Below are 21,523 nucleotides of genomic sequence, written 5' to 3' on the forward strand. Positions count from 1 at the left end.
ATTTTTAACACGGACCTGCTGCTGTTCACCACTGAGCTGAGTTTGGTGCAAAAACAGAGCCGCTAACCTGGTTTGTAATGACATCCAGCTCAATGATGCATCCAGGTCTGGCAGTGGACTGCTGACTGACGATGTTGAACACCTCACCCACCAGTTTCTGAAGAGAAATACACACGAACACTTAATAATAACCTTTAAACACTCCTTATATTCCTTCATAAAGTAAATTCAGACTGAAGACATTTAAGAATATAAAATATGTCCTAAAATGGTAATTGATGTAACCATTTTATTTGATTTATTTCTGTATCTTTATTAGGGCTGAAACAATTAATGGGATTAATTGCCTTTAGCTGACAGTGCAACCCACTTACAACAGTTAGTATATCAAAACTTAAAAAAAAATACATTAAGATTTTGCATTTTAGACAAAAAAAACCTTTTCGTCTGTCAATATCCTCTATCCAGAACTCAGTGGAAAAGTTTTAGATTCACCTGCTTTAATTTTGTAAAAAAAAATCTTCTTTAAGGAACCTTTGTCTATCCGATTATTAATTGAAAAAATAATCGAAAGATTAACCGATTTGCAAAATAATGATTAGTTGCAGCCCTAATCTTTATAATCTCAGCAGTATTTAAGGGAACCAACCATAAAAATGCCGACTATATCTTTTCCATCGAGTTCCTTCTTTTTTATCATAAGAAACACAAAAATCCAGATAGCCTAGCTTCACAGAAAAAGAGATTTAAAGTCCATATTTTGATCGCTAACATATTTTAAAGTGACAGCATCACAGGCTTTCACTCACAGATGTTTCAGGGTCTGACAGCTCATCAAGTAGTTTCCTGGCATCCACAACAGCTTGATAGAGACGCAGGTTTTTCCCATCTGATGCCACAAAGCAGGCACTGGCACTGTTACAGTAGGTTCCTGACAGTCATAAAACAGGTTGTAGTTCAATAATGTTAGCCTCAGATTCAAAGGAACATACAATTCATAAGAAGACTTCAATAATATAAACAGTCTGATCATTTGTTTCTCTATTGTTAAGAGAAACACAAAGTCAGTGGATCCAAGTGTGAAGCATTGCACTCATGGCTTTCAGGCTCTCTCATAAAAGCATGTTTAGAACCAGCGAGCAGTAATGAGATGTGCCAAATACAATTAGCCAATTAGGAGCAAATTGGAGATGCAAACTGGTATGTGTTTGAAAGAATCTGCCTCAAACAGCTGAACTTTAGATGGCTCGAATGTCTTGATATCTTGTGTAAACGTGATGCTATTTCTGTAATGCATATTATTATAAAAGCATAATTTAGATTATCAAGGGCAAATTGAATGCTTCTGAAAAAGTAATTTTTTATGCCATTTATTACATGACATATTCTATGATTCCCCATTATAAAGATTCAATGTACTTGATAAGGTTATAATTATTTAACCAATCAGCCCTGCAAACATCATATGAGGAAGAATCCTAGACTAGAGGTAGATTATTGACTGTTGAATGTGAGATGTATCATTGGTTTTTTTTCCCCCACTAGATGCCATTAAATTAGTAGCATAACATGAAAATCCAAAGCAGTTTGCTCATATTACTATGTTAGCAGAAGCTGCTGCTGCAGGGGTCAGGTTGTAAATGTAAACATTTTTTTTTTAGCCACTATTACCAAGTGCTCCCAAGTAGTGCTGTTTATAAAAGCTGACAAGTCAAAATTAGCCTATTTCAGAACAAGCGACCCATTTCAAAAACAGTGGTAAAAAGCAATTTTAAAGGACGCTGTATTTTGCAGAAACATGAGTGAGATTCAATCAGGAAACTGAGAGCCATAAGGGAAATGTCCAATTTATGGTTGGGATCTGCATTATATAAAGATATAATAATAATTGAATGGACAACTTTAACATAAGGATGTTAAGTTAAAACATGGCAAGATATTTACACTCCTTCCTAATCCATTTACAACATAATATCAATCAGTACTAAGCAAACAAAAATTGCCTTCCAAACAGTCCTTTGTGATATTAGTACTTAGCAAATGACGATATAGTTGTATGTAATGTGCAGTGGTAGTGTGAATCACTTACCAAGCACAGTGCTGGGTATCAGCGTAGGCAGCCATGCTACATTGCTAAAGGCAGACGTGTGTAGAGAGTTGATTCGGGCCAGTTCAGACACCCCTCCAGTGCAGGACAGGGGTCCGATATGATCCACTCTCCACAAAATCAGCTCACTATAAATGGCGTTTGGGTCGTGGAATGTCCTTGTAGCTGCATTACGAAGCTGCTTCCTGTCAAACGTAAAGAAAAAAACAAATCTGAAATGGTAACGTGCTACAGTATACTAGATCAGAGGTTTTAACAAACAGCTTCAGTCCGGTTTTCTCTATATTATTGTTATTATTTTTAAGACAAATTTGCAAACAGAGACTTAAGATGTGTTTATTTTTCACTGGTAGTAGATTACCTTCCAGGTTCTGCCTGAATGCGGCCTTCAAACTAAACAAAAAAAGGATCTTGATTTCACATAATGCAGATCCCTCCCCTGACTGCAGGGTGGCTTTTTTGGCTGTTTTTTTGGCAACTGGAGTGACAGCATTGATTAGCACTGCAGTACAGTCTACGTGCTGGAAGCAAAGCAGCAGTAAACAACACTGTACTGATCTAGAAGGACATTGAAATGAATGAGATTGGTTCTTCTGGGGGCGTTTCTCTCATTATATAAGACAACACTGACATCCAGCAGAAACATTTTATGCCCAGATCTGTATCACAATGATTAATATTCTATTTTCCCTCCCAGTCTGGCTGATAACAACTCCTTTATTCATGTTATTACTATTTTTGTACCTGGGAAGTCCTTTTGGTGGAGGAAAGGACAGGGGCTGTTCCCCTTCCAAACTGCTGGGGGCTGAGGGAGGGGTGAGCAAGGCGTTGTGGTGGGAGGAGGTGAGCAGGAGTGGCAGCACTGTGTGGCACGCCTGGTCATTCAAGTGGAAACGGTGACCGCAGTACCGAATCTTGTGAGATACAGTCAGGACGTTGGAGAAGCCAGAACGGTCGGCAAATGTCACTGCCCACTGTAGTTAGGGAGAAAGAGAAAATACTTGTAAGGAAAAGAATAAATTACAAATCTCTATTACAGAATTTTAGAAACAATCCAGATATAGAATTCAATAATCGTGTGAAAAGCAAAACAGTGATTCCCAGCCTTGCACCTGGTTGAGAGATCCATCGACATGCTTGGAGACCATCATGACTGCAGGGCTAATGCCAGGACGAAGTTTTGGTGAGGGGGAGACGGCGGTGGAGCCCAGACCGGTGCATATTGAAGCTGAGCGGGACATCCGCTGAACCATTCTTCCCTGCTCACCTGTCCCAGCACTCTCACCCTCAGTCAGAGTGCAGGCATACATCAAGATGTTTTTACTAAGGGAGTTAGCGTCACCTGTGGGAAATGCTACTGGGATGCGTGAGGAGAAGGAGACCTGGTGAAGATTGGAAAAAAAATTAATAGTGACATTCTGGATCTTTTCAGCTCCAAAGACACCCAAGGTAGAAATTAAATCCTTATTCCTGGGGTTTATCTGAGCCTTACATACTGGTATTTAAAGAAGCTAGCCAGATCAAGCTCACTTTGGATATAGGTTTTTGCACCTGTAGAGCTGGCAATCTCTTGTTTTCCACTTAATCGGGTCTTTTAAGATTCACACTGTCATGATCGCAGCCCTGATAGCTGATTTAATTACTCACTTCACTCACCTGCCGAACCCTCCCCGCTCACTAATTATCAGTCATCTTATCCACCTGCTGCTTCTGCTTTATATACGGTTAGGACCAGCTATCGGGGTCAGATCATTGATTATGTTTGTTTGTTTGAGTTTGTGCTTTTTAGTTTGACTTGGTTCTAGTTCTAGTTTTTATTCTAGGAGGCCAGTGGTTAGAGAGGGTGTTTAGTGTTCTTTTGTCGTGTCCTGGCTCTTGCCCGCTGAGCGCGCTCTGTTCCTATTTTGGACATCTGCGGGAGGGTGAGCTAGTTTGAAGCACTGTAGTCCTCCTGGTACCATGTCTGGTCTGTCTCTGAACTGCTGAGCCTGCCTCTGTCCATCTGAGCGTGTCTGCCTGAGCCCTCTTCTGGACTGATGGAATCCTGAACCTACATGCTGTGGGTTCCTGGATCCCTGGCTCTGTCTGTTCCTGTTTGGATCTGAACCCCTGACTGGGCTACGTACTCCGGACAAAGAAAAAGAATCGCCCTGTTCTGAACTGTTTCCCTGACCTGGCTCAGACTCCTGCCTCTTCACTGGGGCTGCTGCATCGGGGACACTCTGCTCGACTCCCGCTGCATCTCGCTGGCAGTCCATCAGCTAGATCCTGCTTCACTCTTAGGAGTTGGACTGAACTGTTAAACCGGGTAAGTGACTCACATGGATAATCATTTTCCGTCTGATTATCGTGGTCACTTATCTGTGTCTCTCCCAAACACAGTGCCAGCTATAGGTTTTGTCCCGCCTGCCTTTTCAGCCGCTGCATATCCACAGATCAAGAGCTCCACCTATTCTCTGTTTTGCTTGCTTTTGTTAATAAACATTTTAAAACTTCCCCAGTCTGTCTTGCCTGAATACTGGCTCCTACATTATTTTGACACACACAGCTTTCCTGCTTACCTGAACTTGTCTGAAAATCCCCTGGTTGAATTCATCCAGGTACTTTACATGCCAAACCAAGAAGGAACCATCTGTGGGATGTATTGTGAACAACATGTCTGGACTCTTGTTCCACTCTATGGTCAGAGTCTCCATTTTCCTCTCTAGCAGCATGGATGGTAAAGGCATGCTGGAGCTGGATCCAGGTGAGGAAGCCTTAGTGCTTCCTTGTTCCCCTGAATCACCCTCTTCTCCCTGCTCTGAGGAGGCTTTGTCGGACATCTCATCCAGGTCTAAGAAGATAAAAAACAAACACTAATGTCACCACTTTATTCTACCTTTTGAACTTTTTAAGATTTTATGTGAGAGTCTAAATCCTACCAAAATCAAACTTCATAGGGGATCCCTCTGGATCAAGAGGTTCCTCAGTCGTCTGGTCAAGGTGCTGCTCGGAGAACTTTCGGAGCTGTGTCATAAAAAGGTCCATTGAGGAAGTGAAACTGAGGTCCTTGTTGTTAAGCCAGTGAACCACAAAGCCTCCACCACCAGTGCCGTCTTCAGGGTTGAATACTGAGGAGTCAGCAAGTGCTGAGGGGATATCTAGAGGAAGCAAGAGGAAAGAAAGAGCAATAAAGGTGAAAATGAATAAACTGAATGAAATAAGAAATTAAAACATCGAAATAAAAAAACAACCCACCTGTATTTGGGTTAATACTGGCAGAGATATGAAAGTGACACAAGGCGTTGGCATGATGAGCAATGTGGCGGTGAGTGTGAGCGTCTTGTGTGCCCAGCTGAGAGGGAAGCAGCTCGCTGTGTGCCACCAGAGCAGAGGACCGCCGCCGGCCACGCCGCAACTGTTTTAGGTGATGGATTGACTGAACAAGCAAAGTTTAGAAGTAGCATTAATTACAAATTTCGGTCGAAAGGAAGCAGTTTTAAAATCAGCGCTGTGAGATCGAATGTACCTCTAAAGCATGCTGGATTTTGTCCTTATTCCCAGCCAGGCCTGGGAGGCTGGAGCTGAAAGAGTGTGTGTTCTCAGTGATCTGCCCACCAAGCAGACTATCCTCTGGTAAAAGGGTTTCAGACCATAGCCTACAAACACCGTCCTCACAGGATGTGAGCAAAACATTGCACACTGTTCCCCTGAAAAATGAATAAACCAAGGAACAATAAACTGTTAGCAAACTTTTCATTATGCAACACTTCTGATACACTTTTGGTCATTTCAAAACATAAACAGAGCTGTTTTTGAATTTAACAATATGACTCTCTACTCTGGTTTATCTCTAATTGTTTTTATTAAAGGATCGTTTTTGCCATTAACACTATTAAAACTTTATGGTGCAGCACCATTTGGTTTAGATTAAATCTCTGTTATATAGTTTTTTTTAATTAAAAGAAAACAACACAGATCACAGAAAAAAATCTATCCATCTTATTTTCACTAACGGGATCTGCAATAGCTTGTCTGTAACGCCAAAGTCTTATCAAAGTCTTTAGAAGGCCCTTTTGTCTGTCACAGCTATTTAAAGCCACCATTAAACTTTCCCACAGAGATGGTTTTCCTAAGATTTTAATTTTTAATTGAGTAGCCTAAGAAGAAAAGCTCAATACTGCTAGCATTGAGATATTCCTGTCAGGTCAGTACCATTAGAATTCTAATAAGGTTTATCCGAAATATTTCCTGCTTCCTGATGGAAGACCTTACTTTGCTCTAAGATATCAGGGAAACAATGTCAGTTAAAGCAGAAATCCCTGAATTAGAGCTAAAGATTTAGTTGTGATTATTATTTCAAAGTAGGGGGGCAACATGTGTTACTGCTTGTCTGTTGGACACATTGTTATATAGGCAAACTATTGAGAGATGTTTAGTGAACACAGCCTGTTTAAACAGAAAATCACAAAGTATTTCACGTGTGGACTGTTTAAATAAAGAATAGAAATATGTTACTTTGACTATACAGTAGCTCTGTGCCATTTCTTACTTGGGCATGTATTTGCTGGTCTTCCTCCAAGACATTCCAGTGACTGAGCGAGGATGGGCCAAGTAAACAAAGGAGAAGTGAACAGGTGGAGCTTTTTTATCGGATGGATCCTGGACGACCACTGCAGAGCGCCAGGCGGTGGTGGGATACCACACCTTAAGTAAACAGTCATCCTAAACAAACATAAACAACATAAAGAATAAAATTAGATTCACCAAACACACAAATTGTGTTTTTTCATATCCTTTGCCATTATATCTTTACCTTTCCTACTGTTGCAAAGTACTCCCCATCAGGAGACCACTTTGCAATGTGAATAGAAGCCGCAGTCCTGTGAAAAAAAAACAAAAAAACAGACATGGTTGGCTATTTTCATTTCCAAACAGGAAATGCTGCACTTGCAAAATTAAAGAAATTTTGGTGCAAGCTCTGAGAGTGTGATTTCTTTCTAAAAGCCATGGTTGGTGCACTGGGAGCTTGCACTTCCCTGTTCTAGTGGCTTTCCATGTGTCACCATATACCAATTAGGAACATGCCGTGTGTATTTACACAGCTTCCAGCTATGTCTGATGACTCAGTAGCTGCTCACAGCTGGGCATTAAACTGTTTCACATGAGTATAGATGAGTTTGGAGAAAATAACATTTTAAAAGCAAATTATAAATACACAGTCCACCTCATTTTGATTAACAAAAGAAAATTTCAGTTTTTAATGGTGAAAATATTTTGAATATGAGGGGACATTTTCAAATCTTAAAATTGTGGAATATGCATCATCTTATTTAAGAGCAAGGGTTCCCAAACTTGGGCTGCACAGTCGCACAGTGGGTAGCACTGTTGCCTTGCAGTAGGAAGGTTTGCTTGTTCTCCCTGTGCATCCTTGGGTTTTCTCAGGGTACTTCCTCCCACTTTCCAAAAATATGACTATTAGGTAATTTATTTATTTTTTATTGAACTTTATTGATATCACATTGGATAAATTTACCTCTGCATTTAACCCATCCCCTTGGGGAGCAGTGGGCTACCATCGTGGGGTGCCTCAGGAGCAGTATGGGGTTAAGGGTCTTGCACAGAAACCCAGAGTGGCAGTCTGTAGGAGTGGGGCTTGAACTCAGAACCTCAGAATTCCAAGCTCTAGGCCGCCACTTCCCTGGTTTCTCTAAATTCTCCTTAGGTCTTAGAGTGTATTGCCCAGCGATAGACTGGCGACCTGTCCAGGGTGGACCCCGCCTCTCGCCCATTGACAGCTGGAGATAGGCACCAGCACCCATGGAAAACGGATGGATGATGGTTCCCATTTGGTTTTACAGCTGGAACCCGCTTTGGTTAAGAAGATACCTTTCATACACCTGAATACTGATAGAAACGTTGTCACAATCCCTGTAATGAACTACAGAACAACTGGGATCATTCACAGAGTGTTTTAACCCTTTAACTACCTTGCATTTCACTGAATCATTTGGTTGACCAGGTAGTTAAAAGGCCAGGTTCTTCCTTCGGAGCAGAACCCACCTGGTTCTTTCTTTCATTATTAAAACAAAATTTATTATATCTTTTTATACATTAAAATTAATAAAATGATCATATTTGTACCTTGATATTTGCTCTGAATTAACAAATGCTTATTTGCTTTATTACTGTAGATGGCCACCTTTTTTGACCTTTTAAGCTGGTAAGGATTCAGAAGGCAAAAGCTTACTTGCACTGCCAGACACAGTTCCAGTCACTGAGGGCAGGGTGGGGTTTGTCCTCGATCATCTGTCCATCCTCCTCTTCTATTAGGGCATCTGTCAATGGAGGAGCCCACAGCTGGAGACGCTCAGTTGCTGCCAGGATACGGTTCCCTGAAGTCACAAAAGCACTTCATTACACACCCCATGTCCCACAATGACTTTTACAGCACACAGAGGAACATGCACAGTGTCATCAAACACATATGTCAATACAAACAAATCATATGAGCACAGGACGGAAGCTGTGTTTAATGTGGGTCATTTTTTTCATTTCTCTAGACAGAGGTTAAAACACAGAAAGCATGTGTGTACCTTGTGGGTCCCAGGCGAGGTTGTAGGTGATGGCATCAAGAAAGAACTGTCCTGTCTTTTGCCACTGGTAATTAAGTTGCTATTAGTCGGTAGACAGGGGGGGGACACACCATGCAATGTTATTTTCACACAATCTAATTAAAATCCACTGAATGCCAACTGAAATCCTGAATTTTCTATAACTTGCTGATATCCATACTCACCTTGTGGCGTTTATTTGGATTGATGGAAAGAGGTTCGAAGATGCAGACTGTGTTTCCATAAGAAGCAGCAATCTAAAAATAAAGAGCCATGTTCATCATCACAGCATTACTCACCCCATCAGTGCTTCTGCACAGTCATTCCCAGAGGAGAGAGAGGGAGGTAGATGGAGGGGAGGGGGAGGGAAGCAAGGGAGCAGACAAAGCTTGGCCAATACAGGATAATTGCAAACAGGGCTAAATGTTCCTGATTCTGCACAACATAATTGATAATATTTTCTGCTTTCACAGAAGGACAAAAACTGTGTGCGAATGAATCTGAGGGTGTAATGAACACTTACCCTGCCAAGCTGGTGGGAGCACTCCACACAGCCCACCTGTATGTTTCCATTCTGAGCTCCTGGGATGATCTGAACACAGTCAAAGTCACTAGCCAAGATAACCACATCGCATCCTGATCCGTAGGCCTGGAAACAAGACGAGGAAGCAGGAAAGAAGATTGAAAGGTTTTGATTAACACACTTAAAATCCATAGACACATTTTAACACAAGCTGATCTAGTATGTTTTATTTCTTTACGTCTGTCTACATGTTTTTCAAGACTTTCAATTTCCATGCGAACCAATGAAAACATTGATTGTACAATCCATGCAGAGGTAAGGCCTCACGTGCTTTTTAATACGCAACCACACATACGCCGCGTGAGAGTCTATTGTGCACCTGTCGTCATGACTCACATAGCCAGCTGTGCTGTGCATTTCATTCAATTCAGTTTATTTAGTAAATTAAGAAAGAAGAAATAACTGGGGGTATCTTTGGCTCAGATAATCCACCAATTTTCCATTTTGAGAAAAATACAAAACATTTTACAATCCAAAAACATTTGTCGAATATTTAAATAACTAATATCTGGACTTGGGGCAGAGTGTGGACCCATAACCTGCCAATGAAGTCATCTGCAGGTAGAAATAGGGCATAAAAGCAAGAGTTCAGATTTATTCTTATTATTAAAGACTAAAATGGATTTTACTAAAAATAAAAGTTATTTAAAAAAATACTGACTATGAAAATCATAGAAGCAGTAAAAACAGCAGCAGGCATTAACAGACTTCTTCAAAAGAACCAAACTGCAAAGTTTGAGGATAAAAGTACAATAGCTTAATACAAGGAACAGGAGATAAGGCTAAGTTTTTAACCTGGGCTGCAACTAACAATTATTTTGCTAATCGAATGATCTGTCGATTATTTTTTGGAATGAATATAGATTTATTAAGTAATCGGATAATAAAAAGTTCCTTGGAGAAGATTTTGCTACTTTAAAATTAAAGCAGAAGAAACTAAAACTTCCCCACTTGAGTTCTGGATAAAGCATATTGACTGAAGAAAATGTTGTCAAATGCAAGGTACAGATTTTTTGGGGGGGTTACTGCTCTCAGTGGGTTTCTCTGTCAGCAAAATCTTGTTTTACAGTCTCAATTCTCCAGTTAAGGATTAATTAGTCAACGATTTTTTCAATAATCAATCACAAATACTAGTTTTAGCCCTAGTAATAACACAATATATTTTAAGCACAATATTTTTGGATATCCAGTGTTATTTTGATAAAATGACGGGTTGAAAGAAAAGCAGTTATTCTTGCAACACATACTGGTCTAAAGATCCTGAACCTAAATCCACAGCTAGGCATGACAAAATAATGGTATTTAGTCAAATCTTCAAAGTATATTTATTGATACTCCAAAAAAGTAAAAACATTATCCACGTCTCTCTCTCTCTCTCTCTTTTTTACTCCTTTCTCTACTTCTTCTAACATTTGCAAAGAAGAGGCAGAATATGTTAAACAGTGGAGAGGATTCTGAAAAGGGTTTCCATTGGTTTTACCATCTTTTATATGACAGTTATAAATGTGGAATCAATCTAAAACAAAAACATGAATGCTACTATTCCTGAGAGGCCTGATTCCAGAATATTTTTAATTTGATGAAATAGTTGAAACCTATAAATGATCATGCTGATTTAGTTAGACAAAAAAAAGAAACAATAAGGACGATTTTTTTTTTATAGGAAGTTAATTTTTATAAAGTTAAGGAAAATCTAAAATCTAACAGACCTCATTAATATTAAACAAAACATAGCAGTTATATAAACCAAATCCCCATCTCTGCAATAAACATAACATTTGCTTCCTTTACCAGAATGACTGGGACGCCCAGGTTAGAGCATGGACAGGGAGGTAAATTGATCTAACAGTAGTTAGAGCTGTCACCTTGCATACAATAGGAGGATGGCAGAGATGATAGCAGCACCTGGTAGACAGGAGAGCTGGCTTCGCAGCAACCGTACAGAAGGAGAATGACTTGTGTCTTTCATTATTCAGGAGAACAGGAGGAGAAGCTGAGAACTGCTGGGTCACAGAGCAGGACACCACCAGAGCCAGTCGGTGAAGTTAATACTGGAGTCTGCTACTGGCTCATGTTTGGTCCTGAATGAGATTTAGGTGTCAGGATGTAGACAGAACTGAGGTAGCTGCAGTGGGTGCTTTACTATTACTGCAGCGTTTGGACCGGCACATTACAGCAGAAATTAAAAGCAGTCACCGTCACGCACCGCCTAGGACGGCCCTGCACCTTTCTTTCTTATTCACACACGCAAATTTAAGTGTGAGCCCATTCTACCGTGCCTGTCAGCAGCACACCCTCACACCTTGGACATGCTAAGCTTCAGTGAGCTTGCATTCCAAACAAGGATTTATCATTTCTTTTTTCACATTCAGCACAAGAGAAAACATGTTAAAGGCATTGTGGGGATCAAAAGGAATACTCAAACGGTTGCTTAAGGGTTGTTTGAAGATGAATGTACTTAATTGCAGCAGATTTCAATACAGATATAGACTTTAACGGAAAATCTCGCCTGTAGGACTCACTGAAATTTGCATCTACAGATAAGAGGGTTTTATATTCATTAAACTCTGTGCATTGCAATTCATTACCGACTGCTTTAAATTGCAGCAGAGTATGCTTTCATTTTAGCGCCTCACGTGACAGTTGGTTTCTGTGTGGAAGAAGCAGGGGTGTTAACTGGTGGAGAGTGTTTACTAAAGGGAAAAAATCCAATTAGGTACGTGTTGAAATTACTAAAAATAAAAGGTCTGAAAATAATGTTATAATCATCTTCTCTCTTTAGATGATATACATTTTACCACATGATGATGATAGATAGACAGTTTGCAGATTCAAAATTTAGATTACAAAAATTCATGACTGCAAATGTTTAGATATTAAATATGATCATTAGAAGGAAACGATAGCACCTGAACCTACCTTATGCCTGTCACAAACCATTGCATCATCTACTTATTTCTGCTTCTCATATTTGGGTTGTTCAGTATTTTGAAGAATAATGAGGATACAGAGCATTGTTCCTATCAAAGGAATGTCAAATTAGCTATATGTCACTATGTGAGGATTTTATATTTCATCGTGTGTCAATTTTATGCAGTCCTGATTCCTGCTTTGGTCCCCCTTGATCAGTGACATCCTGCTGGTACAACACAAAGCAAAATATTGAGAAAAAAAAGCAGATAATGTAGTTATGAAACATCCACAGAGCAAAGCCTCATTATCATACTGCAAAAGTTAATTACCAACTGACTAAAACAATGACTGTAAAATGGGCATCATCTATTGTAAAGAGCAAGATGCATAAAGAAACATAAGAAAATTAAGAAAACTGACTATGAACCATGTTTTTTGCTTTTTAAGTTAAGACAATGCATCAACTAAAAACATGTACTATATAGCTTGTATAAACATTCAGTTTTGCTTTAGAAAATAAATTCTCTGTTTTATTTACACAATATATCCATATATATACTGGATATGTTGTAATACTAAGCAGAGTCAAGGACAATTAACTGCAAATTAAAACTACATGTTAAATGCAGCCATTTTTGAAAAGCTCACCAAGCTTTTTTAGCTAATGCTTCTATTGCACCTAAACATTTGTGCTGCAGTATGTTTTTTTGGGGGGGGCTTTTTTGACCTACTTTAGCATTCTCTCCTTATCGTTCTTTAAAAGCTATGTCAGCAAACTCTGGTATTCTGAGAGATAGCAAAGGTAAACTATCACAGGGCAAACAGCTGCCTTTTAAAATCTGTGTATTTTCAACAAAAGGAGAAAATGGAGTCATGTGTTTTGATGTACACGGATAAGAGGAAGGAGAACAATAAAACACTTCTGCTAGAATTTCACCACAAACTGCCTCTTTCCCATGACTAAAAAGCAAATGTTCCACCAACAATAAGCTGGCAGCCTTTGAGGGAATATTTTTGATTGATCAGGTCTGGCCTAGTAAACTGTGGTTATACTCTGAGTTTTTCAGTTAGAGTTTTTCACTAGAACCTGTACTTTGACCCTCTGTCCACAGTTATATCTTTGGAGCCTTGCTTTTTTTCTGTGTTTCGCATGACAGCAACAAAACAGATTTGTACAACAATTAAACTGGAGATTTGGACCTAATTATCATTAGATCAGTGCAGCCAGTCCCAAAGTCCACGTTGGACATTTAGATCGGCTGCACTGATCAAGTCGCCTGCATTTCTGTCAGGTTTTTAACTCTAAAAGCTGGTTTAAATTCAAATGCACATAAATTCAATGATTTACAGCTATCTGATTTTCATTCTTTTAAGAGGCTTTGCTTTGTTTATTAGTAAAATTTAGATACCAAAAGGACTCACCGAGCAGCCAGGCTATACCGTTCAGCTTTACACAAAAGGTAATTGTATACATAGAGCTCGCACAGCTGACTTGGCTTTCACCATGAAGCTTAAAATGCACTGCACCTGCTCCCATACACTCACTATTTACAATTTCCCCTTATCACAATATTCCTACAAACAGGACACATAACAGTGGCCTCTTTGTGCAGCCAACTATAAGATTGTGTACATGCACAATCTACAAATTAAAAGTGAAAAAGAAAATGCTCTGCCGCATTCACTGCAAGATAAAGTGTGAAATTATGCAAGAAATTGCTGTTTTTATCTAGTTTATATTTACAAAAGTTATTAAATTATTCACACACCATTAAAATTGCACTATATCAAATCAATTAAAAGTTTTCAATAGTTACGTTGCGGTTAATCAATGAAACAATACAGAAGAACAAATCAATTTACCAGATAATGAAATGAGCTACTTTTATCTTGATTGGCTGCAGTTATGAGTGCAGGTAGATCAAATGAAACATTTTATTTTTTTTCTCCTAGTCATTAAATGCATCAAAACTAAAGCCTTGAAGTAGTTTCAGTCGCAGACAAACTGGCTCTCTGTCGTGTTATTTAAAATAGCACAACAGATTAAGTATTTGTACTTAAACCTTCACAGGTATTTTTAGTGGTTGAACGGTGGCTATCTTGATGGAATTTCTTTCGGTTCAAACATGCTGGAACCTGCCAACATCACAGGTATAGGGAATCATCTGCATAGTCCCAAATTTGGGTATAAATGCAACTCACTCAGTCGTACGCCTCTATAGCGACTCCTTCTGTCATCCATGACCTTAGGGTATCCCTAAGTCGACACCTTAAAGCAAGAGGCTCGAATTGAAACCCAAACTTACTGAGCTCCACAGAGCCTGCTTGGACCTCCAGTGATGAGGATAAAAACTACTCCCCCACAAAATAACCATCCATGGCATCTCTACTGACATCCTCCTGCTCACCATCCACTTTTCAATATGGCTAGGCTGAGCTATCTAGCTTTTTCTAGTCCTGTTTTTACCTCAAATTGTGTCAAATCATAGGCTGGCCCTAGACAAACTTTTTTCTGACCTGAAGCCGGTGCAGCGAGCGCTACCAAGACAGGGGAGGCCAGGATGAGCTACTTATGTATTAGTAAGTTGTATTTATACCTAAATGAGGAGCTATGGTGACAAATGCATGTCCCAGTGATGTAGACATGTAGCAGCAATACTGTTTAAACCAATAGGAAAATTCATCTACAATAGCTACCTTATGACTGCCTTGGGCAGGCCCGAGGTGGTTTTATGACGAATACTGCAGAACTAAAACATATCTCAGACAAAAATACAAAAAATGGGCAAAGTAACATCATAAACCCATAAACCCAATGTAACTGACAAAAAGTAGATTTTGGGCTAGTTACAATTTAGTAGCATAACAATACATGCTTTGATGGTTGAATTGGGATAATCTTGCAGTTCTTTGATTTGCTGTTAGATGTAATTTTGTTATTTCTTTCAAGGATCCTGCAGCACACATGTTTTTCCCTTTTTATCTGTTCAAAATCTAGAAAAAAAAACATCAGAATCAGCAGATTAGAACTTGGGCAAAACTATAGTGAATATCAGCCAGCAAAAAAAAAAAAAAAAAGCCTCACATCTCATAATGTCTTAATTTATGAATCTGACTGTATGATCTGGTTGAATTGTCTCTCTAAAGTGCTTGAGATGACATGTGTTCTGAATTAGCGCTATATAAATAAGCTAAATTGAACTGAATTACTTAATGTTAACCTTGTAAACCTTCACTCAAAAGTGATGAAGACACATTTTCAAACGGATCACCTGTTTGGTCCATGTCGAAGTTCTGATTAGCATTACTCAAGCCAATTACATAATCCAAGAAAGCACACTCTTGTCTGTTTCAAGTGGATTAAACAGCTCTGGTGTGAAAGCAATATCATCTGCATCAAGATCTAGTGCTTGGCACATCTGTAGAAGCTGAATGCTTATAACAATAGTGTGGACCTTACGGCTGTGCTCGATGCTTAAGTCTTTTTTTGTTCTTTATCAGCTATTTGGGGGAAATAATACATGCATGAGGCTGTGTGCTTTAAGGCTGTCATTAGTACAATAACAACTGACAATAACGACAGGAAAACACCATTAAATAATCTTTTAATCCAGTTTTATCACAACAAAAAGATCATGAACAAGTGTTTTGTTGTACATGTCCATGGACTGACAAGCAATTCCTGCCACTTTGAAAAAACTACTTCCTTAGAGATAACCAACAACACATTAGCATTATGTGTTTCCTGTTGTCTTTTCTGTCTCAGTTATGTATGACAAAAAGGCCTTAACCAGTCTGGATGCAGGCTAAAAAAAAAACAATCTCACAGGTCAGTCAAGGTTCATCTCCTGATTAAACTTAAAGACACTCCTAATAGTGTCTAAGAGAACGAATTTAGTCATGAAATACTATGAATGCCAAACCGAAGCTTGTCCGTTCTTTAACCATGTAAGTTTTGCATTTGAGAGTGTGTGTGTTTTGTCAGGGTCAAGCCTGGGAGCCTCGGGGGTCAGTGTGAGTGTAAACACATTGGACATGATGTCTAGTGCTCTTCAAATACCCTCTCAAACACAGAAAAGAAAACACCAGACATAGAAATCAGGCCCCTGTAGCAACTAGCAAGGCTTCAGCTTTACAGCAGACACTGTCCTTTGCTGTTGAGCAGATATGACCGCAGGTACAACACCCCTCCTCTTTTACATTTCAACTGATTTCATCTGGAAGCAGGGTTTTAGGGGAAATTTGGACGAAGGTGCAGTTTTAACTATGATAAACTATACATTTATCTCCTATAGTCAATCAGGTTGGAGAAAACAGAAAAGGAGGAACATTGATTTGTCTCTTAAAAGTTGTATTTTAATGAATAACCAATGAATTACCCCCTAATAGGTGTTTAACAACAGATGAAATGCTCAAAGCACTACTGCAGATCTACAGTGGGTTTTTTTTGTGTGAACATATAATAAAGAATTTCTAAAAACACAAAAGATGCAAGTCATGCAAATACATGTCTGTTTTACTCCACATGCAGCGACCACTGTTTAGAACAACACACCTGACTGTTTAGCTTTTTTTCCACCTTTGCTTTTCTAGTCTGGGTTTGATATTTTCTTACAAAGTGTTGATAACTTACTCTCCAGGTGCACAGTATTTAAATTGTTAAAACACAGTACAGTATTTTATTTTTTTTGTCTCTTTAGTATTACTTTTATTTTATTCTTTTTGTATATATTTTTATAAGGTCCACATTTGTGTGACAATGTTTTTCTACAATCTTTTTGACCTCATTTATCCCCATTGTGGAACAACAAAGGCATATTCTATTCTATTTTATATTCTATTCTATTCTATAAGGATCATACAGGTATTGCTAACACTGCTGACTCATATTTCCTTGGTTTTGCTGTTTACACTCGTTGCTTTGCTATTTAATAATAAAAAAGAAAGAAGTAAAAAAAAACATATCTGGGGGTAAGGGCTCATTGCATACCAAAGACAGTATATTTCTGCTATCTCTCAGGGCACAAAATGGAATATTGATTTGTCTCTGTGTGCCTCAAGTAGATAGCACAGAGAGTAATTTTGGGAAGAGGCCAGACGACAGACTGACACATTGATTTTTACATTTCAAAGAGGTCAACAAATTCCAGAAACTGATTGTCTTTTTGTGTTTGTTTGTTTAATCAGCATGTTTATAAAACAGGTTTTACACTGAAAAGACAGAAACTATGTATTAGTTAGTAATAAATATCCATAATCCAATAAATACAAACATAAAAACAAAGAATATTTTGAAAAAAAGAAATAAAATAGTGCCATTCAGCCTTTTAGCGCATGTATCCATATATGGCTCTCTACGTCACGGCAGCTGATGCTGGGATGACAGCGGGCTATTAATCCGCGAGGAGGATTTAACGCCAAATGCGCTCCTAACCCCTCCAGACACCACAGCACACGTCGCTTAAATGCTACAATGTTGCCGAATTTCGTCAAGTCCACTTCCTTCATCAAATTAACCTGCATCATTTAGTCGGGATGTGTCCCGTAGTTAGTAAACATGTTTCCTCAATAACCGTTCGGCTGCGCAAAAAGGGATTCCCTTGCGGTATTTCTAACGTTCTAAGATTTAGCCAAAAGGTCACCATAGTTCCCATGTCTTGGGTTGTTAGGTATTAAAAGACCTCCGATATTTGAAACATTAAGCCTCTAAATGACTAACTAGAAGTGGGAGTAAATCAAACAGAATGTGATAAGGATGCTCCTTGAAGTCTGGACTCTGAATATGTCTGCTAGCTGGTGCTGAAGCTCGCGCCCCAGCCCGGTTTACGGTGAACGTAACGTCAGCTGGCGAACCGTAGCTAGCTAGTCAACGGTTAGCCGCAACCGCTGTCATTCTGAGCAAACAATAAAACCCATAAAGCCTTACCGTGAAGGGAATGTCATTAACACTGCCGACGGAGTAGCAACAATCTCCCGGGTTCACCGCTCCCGTCAGTACCTGGTGCAGATGCATTTTCCTTCTATTTCAGCAGCAGATGGGTTCTTTAATTATTTACAACGAGTCCACCCTTTCGGTTTCTCCATCTAGCATCGACTGGGAATTCCATCAGTAATGCTAACGCCGTCCTTGGCCTGACAGTGTCTTCGGTGGGCGCGTGGATTATTAGCGCTTCGCCCGTGTGCGTGGGGTCCCATCGGCTCCTGGCATCTGGGTTAGGGACAGAAAACGAGGCGTCTGTGGCCCCTCGCCGACAACACCATCCTCACGATTGGTCGTGAGAGGCAAGGCAGCAGGATCTCTGCAACGATCCTGACATGCGCGTTCCCGACACTTGTCAAGGCACGACTGAACGGCCATAGATCTATAGAACCTAGATTGGGAAATAGACGTTTCTGAATAACGTCGGAAAATTTACCTGCATGAAGCCCCTCAATAACAAAATGTTTTTGTATTTAGGAGAAAATATAACTAAAACAATTACACTATAGGGTTAAAATTCTCTCTCTCATTGAGTATAGTATGTTCTATTGTTGATTTTCTATATTCACCTTGGCTTAGTTTTGTACAGGACATCATACATGTGTAAGTACATCTTCAAAAGCTAAAATAACTAAATAATAAATATTTATATGTCATCACTGACTATAATTGTTGCGTTTTTACATTTTTTTAATTAATTGGGATAGAATAAGACTTGTTATAACTGAATGTAAGTCAGATATTAGACTTGTTCATGTGCTCCTAGGGCCTTAAAACTGAAAGTTTTTGATTTTGCCTAAACTTAGACTCTGATAGATTTTATTCCTAAAGCCTAATAGCTTATTGAGACAGAGGATGAGTTGATATATACACTGTAGTGGACTGTTTCTCTGGTTCAAAACTTCTAATATCAGGTCAATCTGAAAAAAACACGCAGAAAGAAAAGAGAATTAGAAAAAAAATATTTATACAATTACTTTAGTCTTTGGCATTCAGACCTTGGCAGGAAACATTAGTGCTGAATTTTGCTTTGATATGCAAGAACAGGAGTACAATTAAATTAAGTTTATTGATATAGATCATACAGTCAAATTGATTAAAAGTTTTTTTTTCTAAGGAAAACCAGTTGATTCCACCGACTCATTGACTCAAAGGCAATCCCTCACACTAAGCATGCTTTTAGTGACAGTGGAGAGGAAAAACTCCCTTTTAACAGGAAGAAACCTCCAGCAGAACCAGGCTCAGTGTGAGCGGCCATCTGCTGAGGCCGAGCGGGGTTCAAGGACAGAAGCAGAGATACAAATGCAGCTGTAAAAGGTGGTCCCGTCCAGGAAACACACAGCCGGACAGATGAGTTCTGAGCCAGCTTTCATGTCAGAGGATGAAGAGAGCACATCCAGTCACAGTCAGAGAAACGGGACTACACTGAAAAACAGGCTGATAATCAATATCTATAAACAAATGTGTTGATGGCAGCAGCACAGCTGCTATTTCTCTCCAGTGTGGTGTCACAGCCAAACAAGAACAGACCAGGTGAAGCTACTATGAGAAAAAGCAGAGAAAGAATAACATTACAGATAGAATTAACAGATTCTGCAGAGTGGGAGAATAGAGATAGAATGAAGCAGAATGATGGAAAAAGGGGTCCCTATGTCCTCCAGAAGTCTAAGCCTATAGCAGCATAACTATAGAGATAGCTAAGGATAACCTGAGCTATCTGAGTACAGAACAGGGATGTTTCCCCCCAGGCCTGAAACTGGTGATGAAGTGGAGATAGATGAAGTTGGTCAGTCCATGACTGCAGTATGGAGCAACATGTGAGCTGATACTTGTGCTTCACTAGGGGACCTGAAGATGGAAGTCCAGCTTGGATAACACAGGTTGTATTAACATGTCCATGATGAGCAAGCATGAAGAGACAGTGGAGAGGAAAAACTCCCCTTTGAGAAGAAACCTCTGGCAGAACCAGGCTTAACATGGCGGTCTTCTGCCGGACTGGTTTAGATGGGACATGTAATGAAGTAAGTGTCCAGAAGGAATGACACTGTGAAGAAGCTTAGTTACGATGGTGGAGAAGGGGATGGAGGTGGGTTGAATCAGGGTCATCTGACCTGAAGTCAGATATAGAGTAACAACTGCTCGGCTTGGGTAGCAGACTGAGACGGGGATTTGGAGAACCTTTTAAGATAAACTCAGGATGCTGATTGGCTTTAGTCGACATGTGGTTCAAAGCTGATTGGCCTTTGTTGGAGGCGGGTAAGGGTAAGTAATCAGTTTCTTCAATTGAACTTCCGCCTTGGCTCCATTTAAAAGTAAAGTTTGCATTGAAAATGAAAAAAGCCCCCCACATTATGGAGCGAGAGCTATAGAGTACTTTCAAGGCAATGTTGCGAGACACTAGACCCAATAACCCGAATGCCACTATCAACACAACCTTGGCTTCCTCACCAACGCCATAGGCTGGCCATCCACAGGCCATGCATCACTGATGCAGTAATTCATGCAAAATAAGGCCCAACCCAGTGCTGACTGCATAGAACGTGTTTTCTAGATATGCACTTTTTACATTTCATAGAGTCAGCCTCTCGTCTCCCTTTCTGATCCCATTTCTTACCTGCTTCATTACTCCAAGCATTATAGTGAGAGGAATCTATAGTGGTGATACAAAACTGACAGTCCAAGCAGTGGCCTACTTATTCAAACCCTCCTGACATCATCAGGCAGAAGTTGCCTTCAAGCCACAATGATATGCAGGAGAAGGAGAGCACAAGCCAAATGGCAGAAACCCACAAAGAATGTAAGAATGTATTTTTGGATAAACGTTAATAGCCACAGTACAGTGTGCTTATGCATATATGACATTTGCTTAAACAGTGGGAATAAAATGTTTCTGATAATAAAACAATCATTGAACATTTTCTATCACCGCATTTATTATTTAATGTCCACAGCTTTCTTGCCAAATTCAGTTTATGATTTTAACAGATAGAAAAATAAATGGATTAAGTAAAAGTAAAAGTACTGCTCTGTCTTTTAAACATGCTGTACATAAGTCTTTTTTCATATTTTCAGCGAACATTGGACAGAAATACTGAGTAAATTTATGTTCAGAATGTGATAGACTCTTAATATAAATATTAATCAGAGGAGAAAAAATTCTGGCATTCTGTTACCTATAGAGCCATGCAGTAAATTAAAAATCAATGAATTCCTGTCAGATATCTGTATCATTCTTCTCTTTATTATTTGAATAATTGTAAAGGGCAGCCTGCTGTGAGTAAATGTGACTAAGAATGGGATTTCTTTCCTTGAGGCTGAAGTTTTCGAAATGCTTTTCTTTTGTACTA

At 39.4% G+C, this 21,523-nt stretch overlaps 1 protein-coding gene across 3 annotated transcripts in view; it reads right to left on the reverse strand.

Moving 5' to 3' along the window:
* The window catches only part of dmxl2 (Dmx-like 2), a 48,382-nt gene extending 29,897 nt beyond the window's left edge, over window positions 1-18,485 (reverse strand). For all 3 annotated transcript variants that reach the window (XM_015375610.1, XM_015375609.1, XM_015375608.1), the window contains exons 1-16: window positions 18,123-18,485; window positions 9,224-9,349; window positions 8,886-8,957; window positions 8,683-8,761; window positions 8,337-8,481; window positions 6,903-6,969; window positions 6,639-6,811; window positions 5,616-5,796; window positions 5,345-5,525; window positions 5,029-5,247; window positions 4,669-4,940; window positions 3,220-3,489; window positions 2,852-3,081; window positions 2,090-2,292; window positions 810-931; window positions 68-157 (exon numbers count right to left, since the gene is read on the reverse strand). In XM_015375610.1, the coding sequence (XP_015231096.1) occupies window positions 68-157; window positions 810-931; window positions 2,090-2,292; window positions 2,852-3,081; window positions 3,220-3,489; window positions 4,669-4,940; window positions 5,029-5,247; window positions 5,345-5,525; window positions 5,616-5,796; window positions 6,639-6,811; window positions 6,903-6,969; window positions 8,337-8,481; window positions 8,683-8,761; window positions 8,886-8,957; window positions 9,224-9,349; window positions 18,123-18,209 (2,517 nt within the window). In that variant the 5' untranslated portion in view covers window positions 18,210-18,485. The remainder of the gene's footprint in view (window positions 1-67; window positions 158-809; window positions 932-2,089; window positions 2,293-2,851; window positions 3,082-3,219; window positions 3,490-4,668; window positions 4,941-5,028; window positions 5,248-5,344; window positions 5,526-5,615; window positions 5,797-6,638; window positions 6,812-6,902; window positions 6,970-8,336; window positions 8,482-8,682; window positions 8,762-8,885; window positions 8,958-9,223; window positions 9,350-18,122) is intronic.
* Between the last annotated feature and the right edge of the window lie 3,038 nt (window positions 18,486-21,523).

Source organism: Cyprinodon variegatus, unplaced genomic scaffold (assembly GCF_000732505.1).
Source record: "Cyprinodon variegatus isolate N-32 unplaced genomic scaffold, C_variegatus-1.0 Scaffold122, whole genome shotgun sequence".
NCBI classification, from domain to species: domain Eukaryota; kingdom Metazoa; phylum Chordata; class Actinopteri; order Cyprinodontiformes; family Cyprinodontidae; genus Cyprinodon; species Cyprinodon variegatus.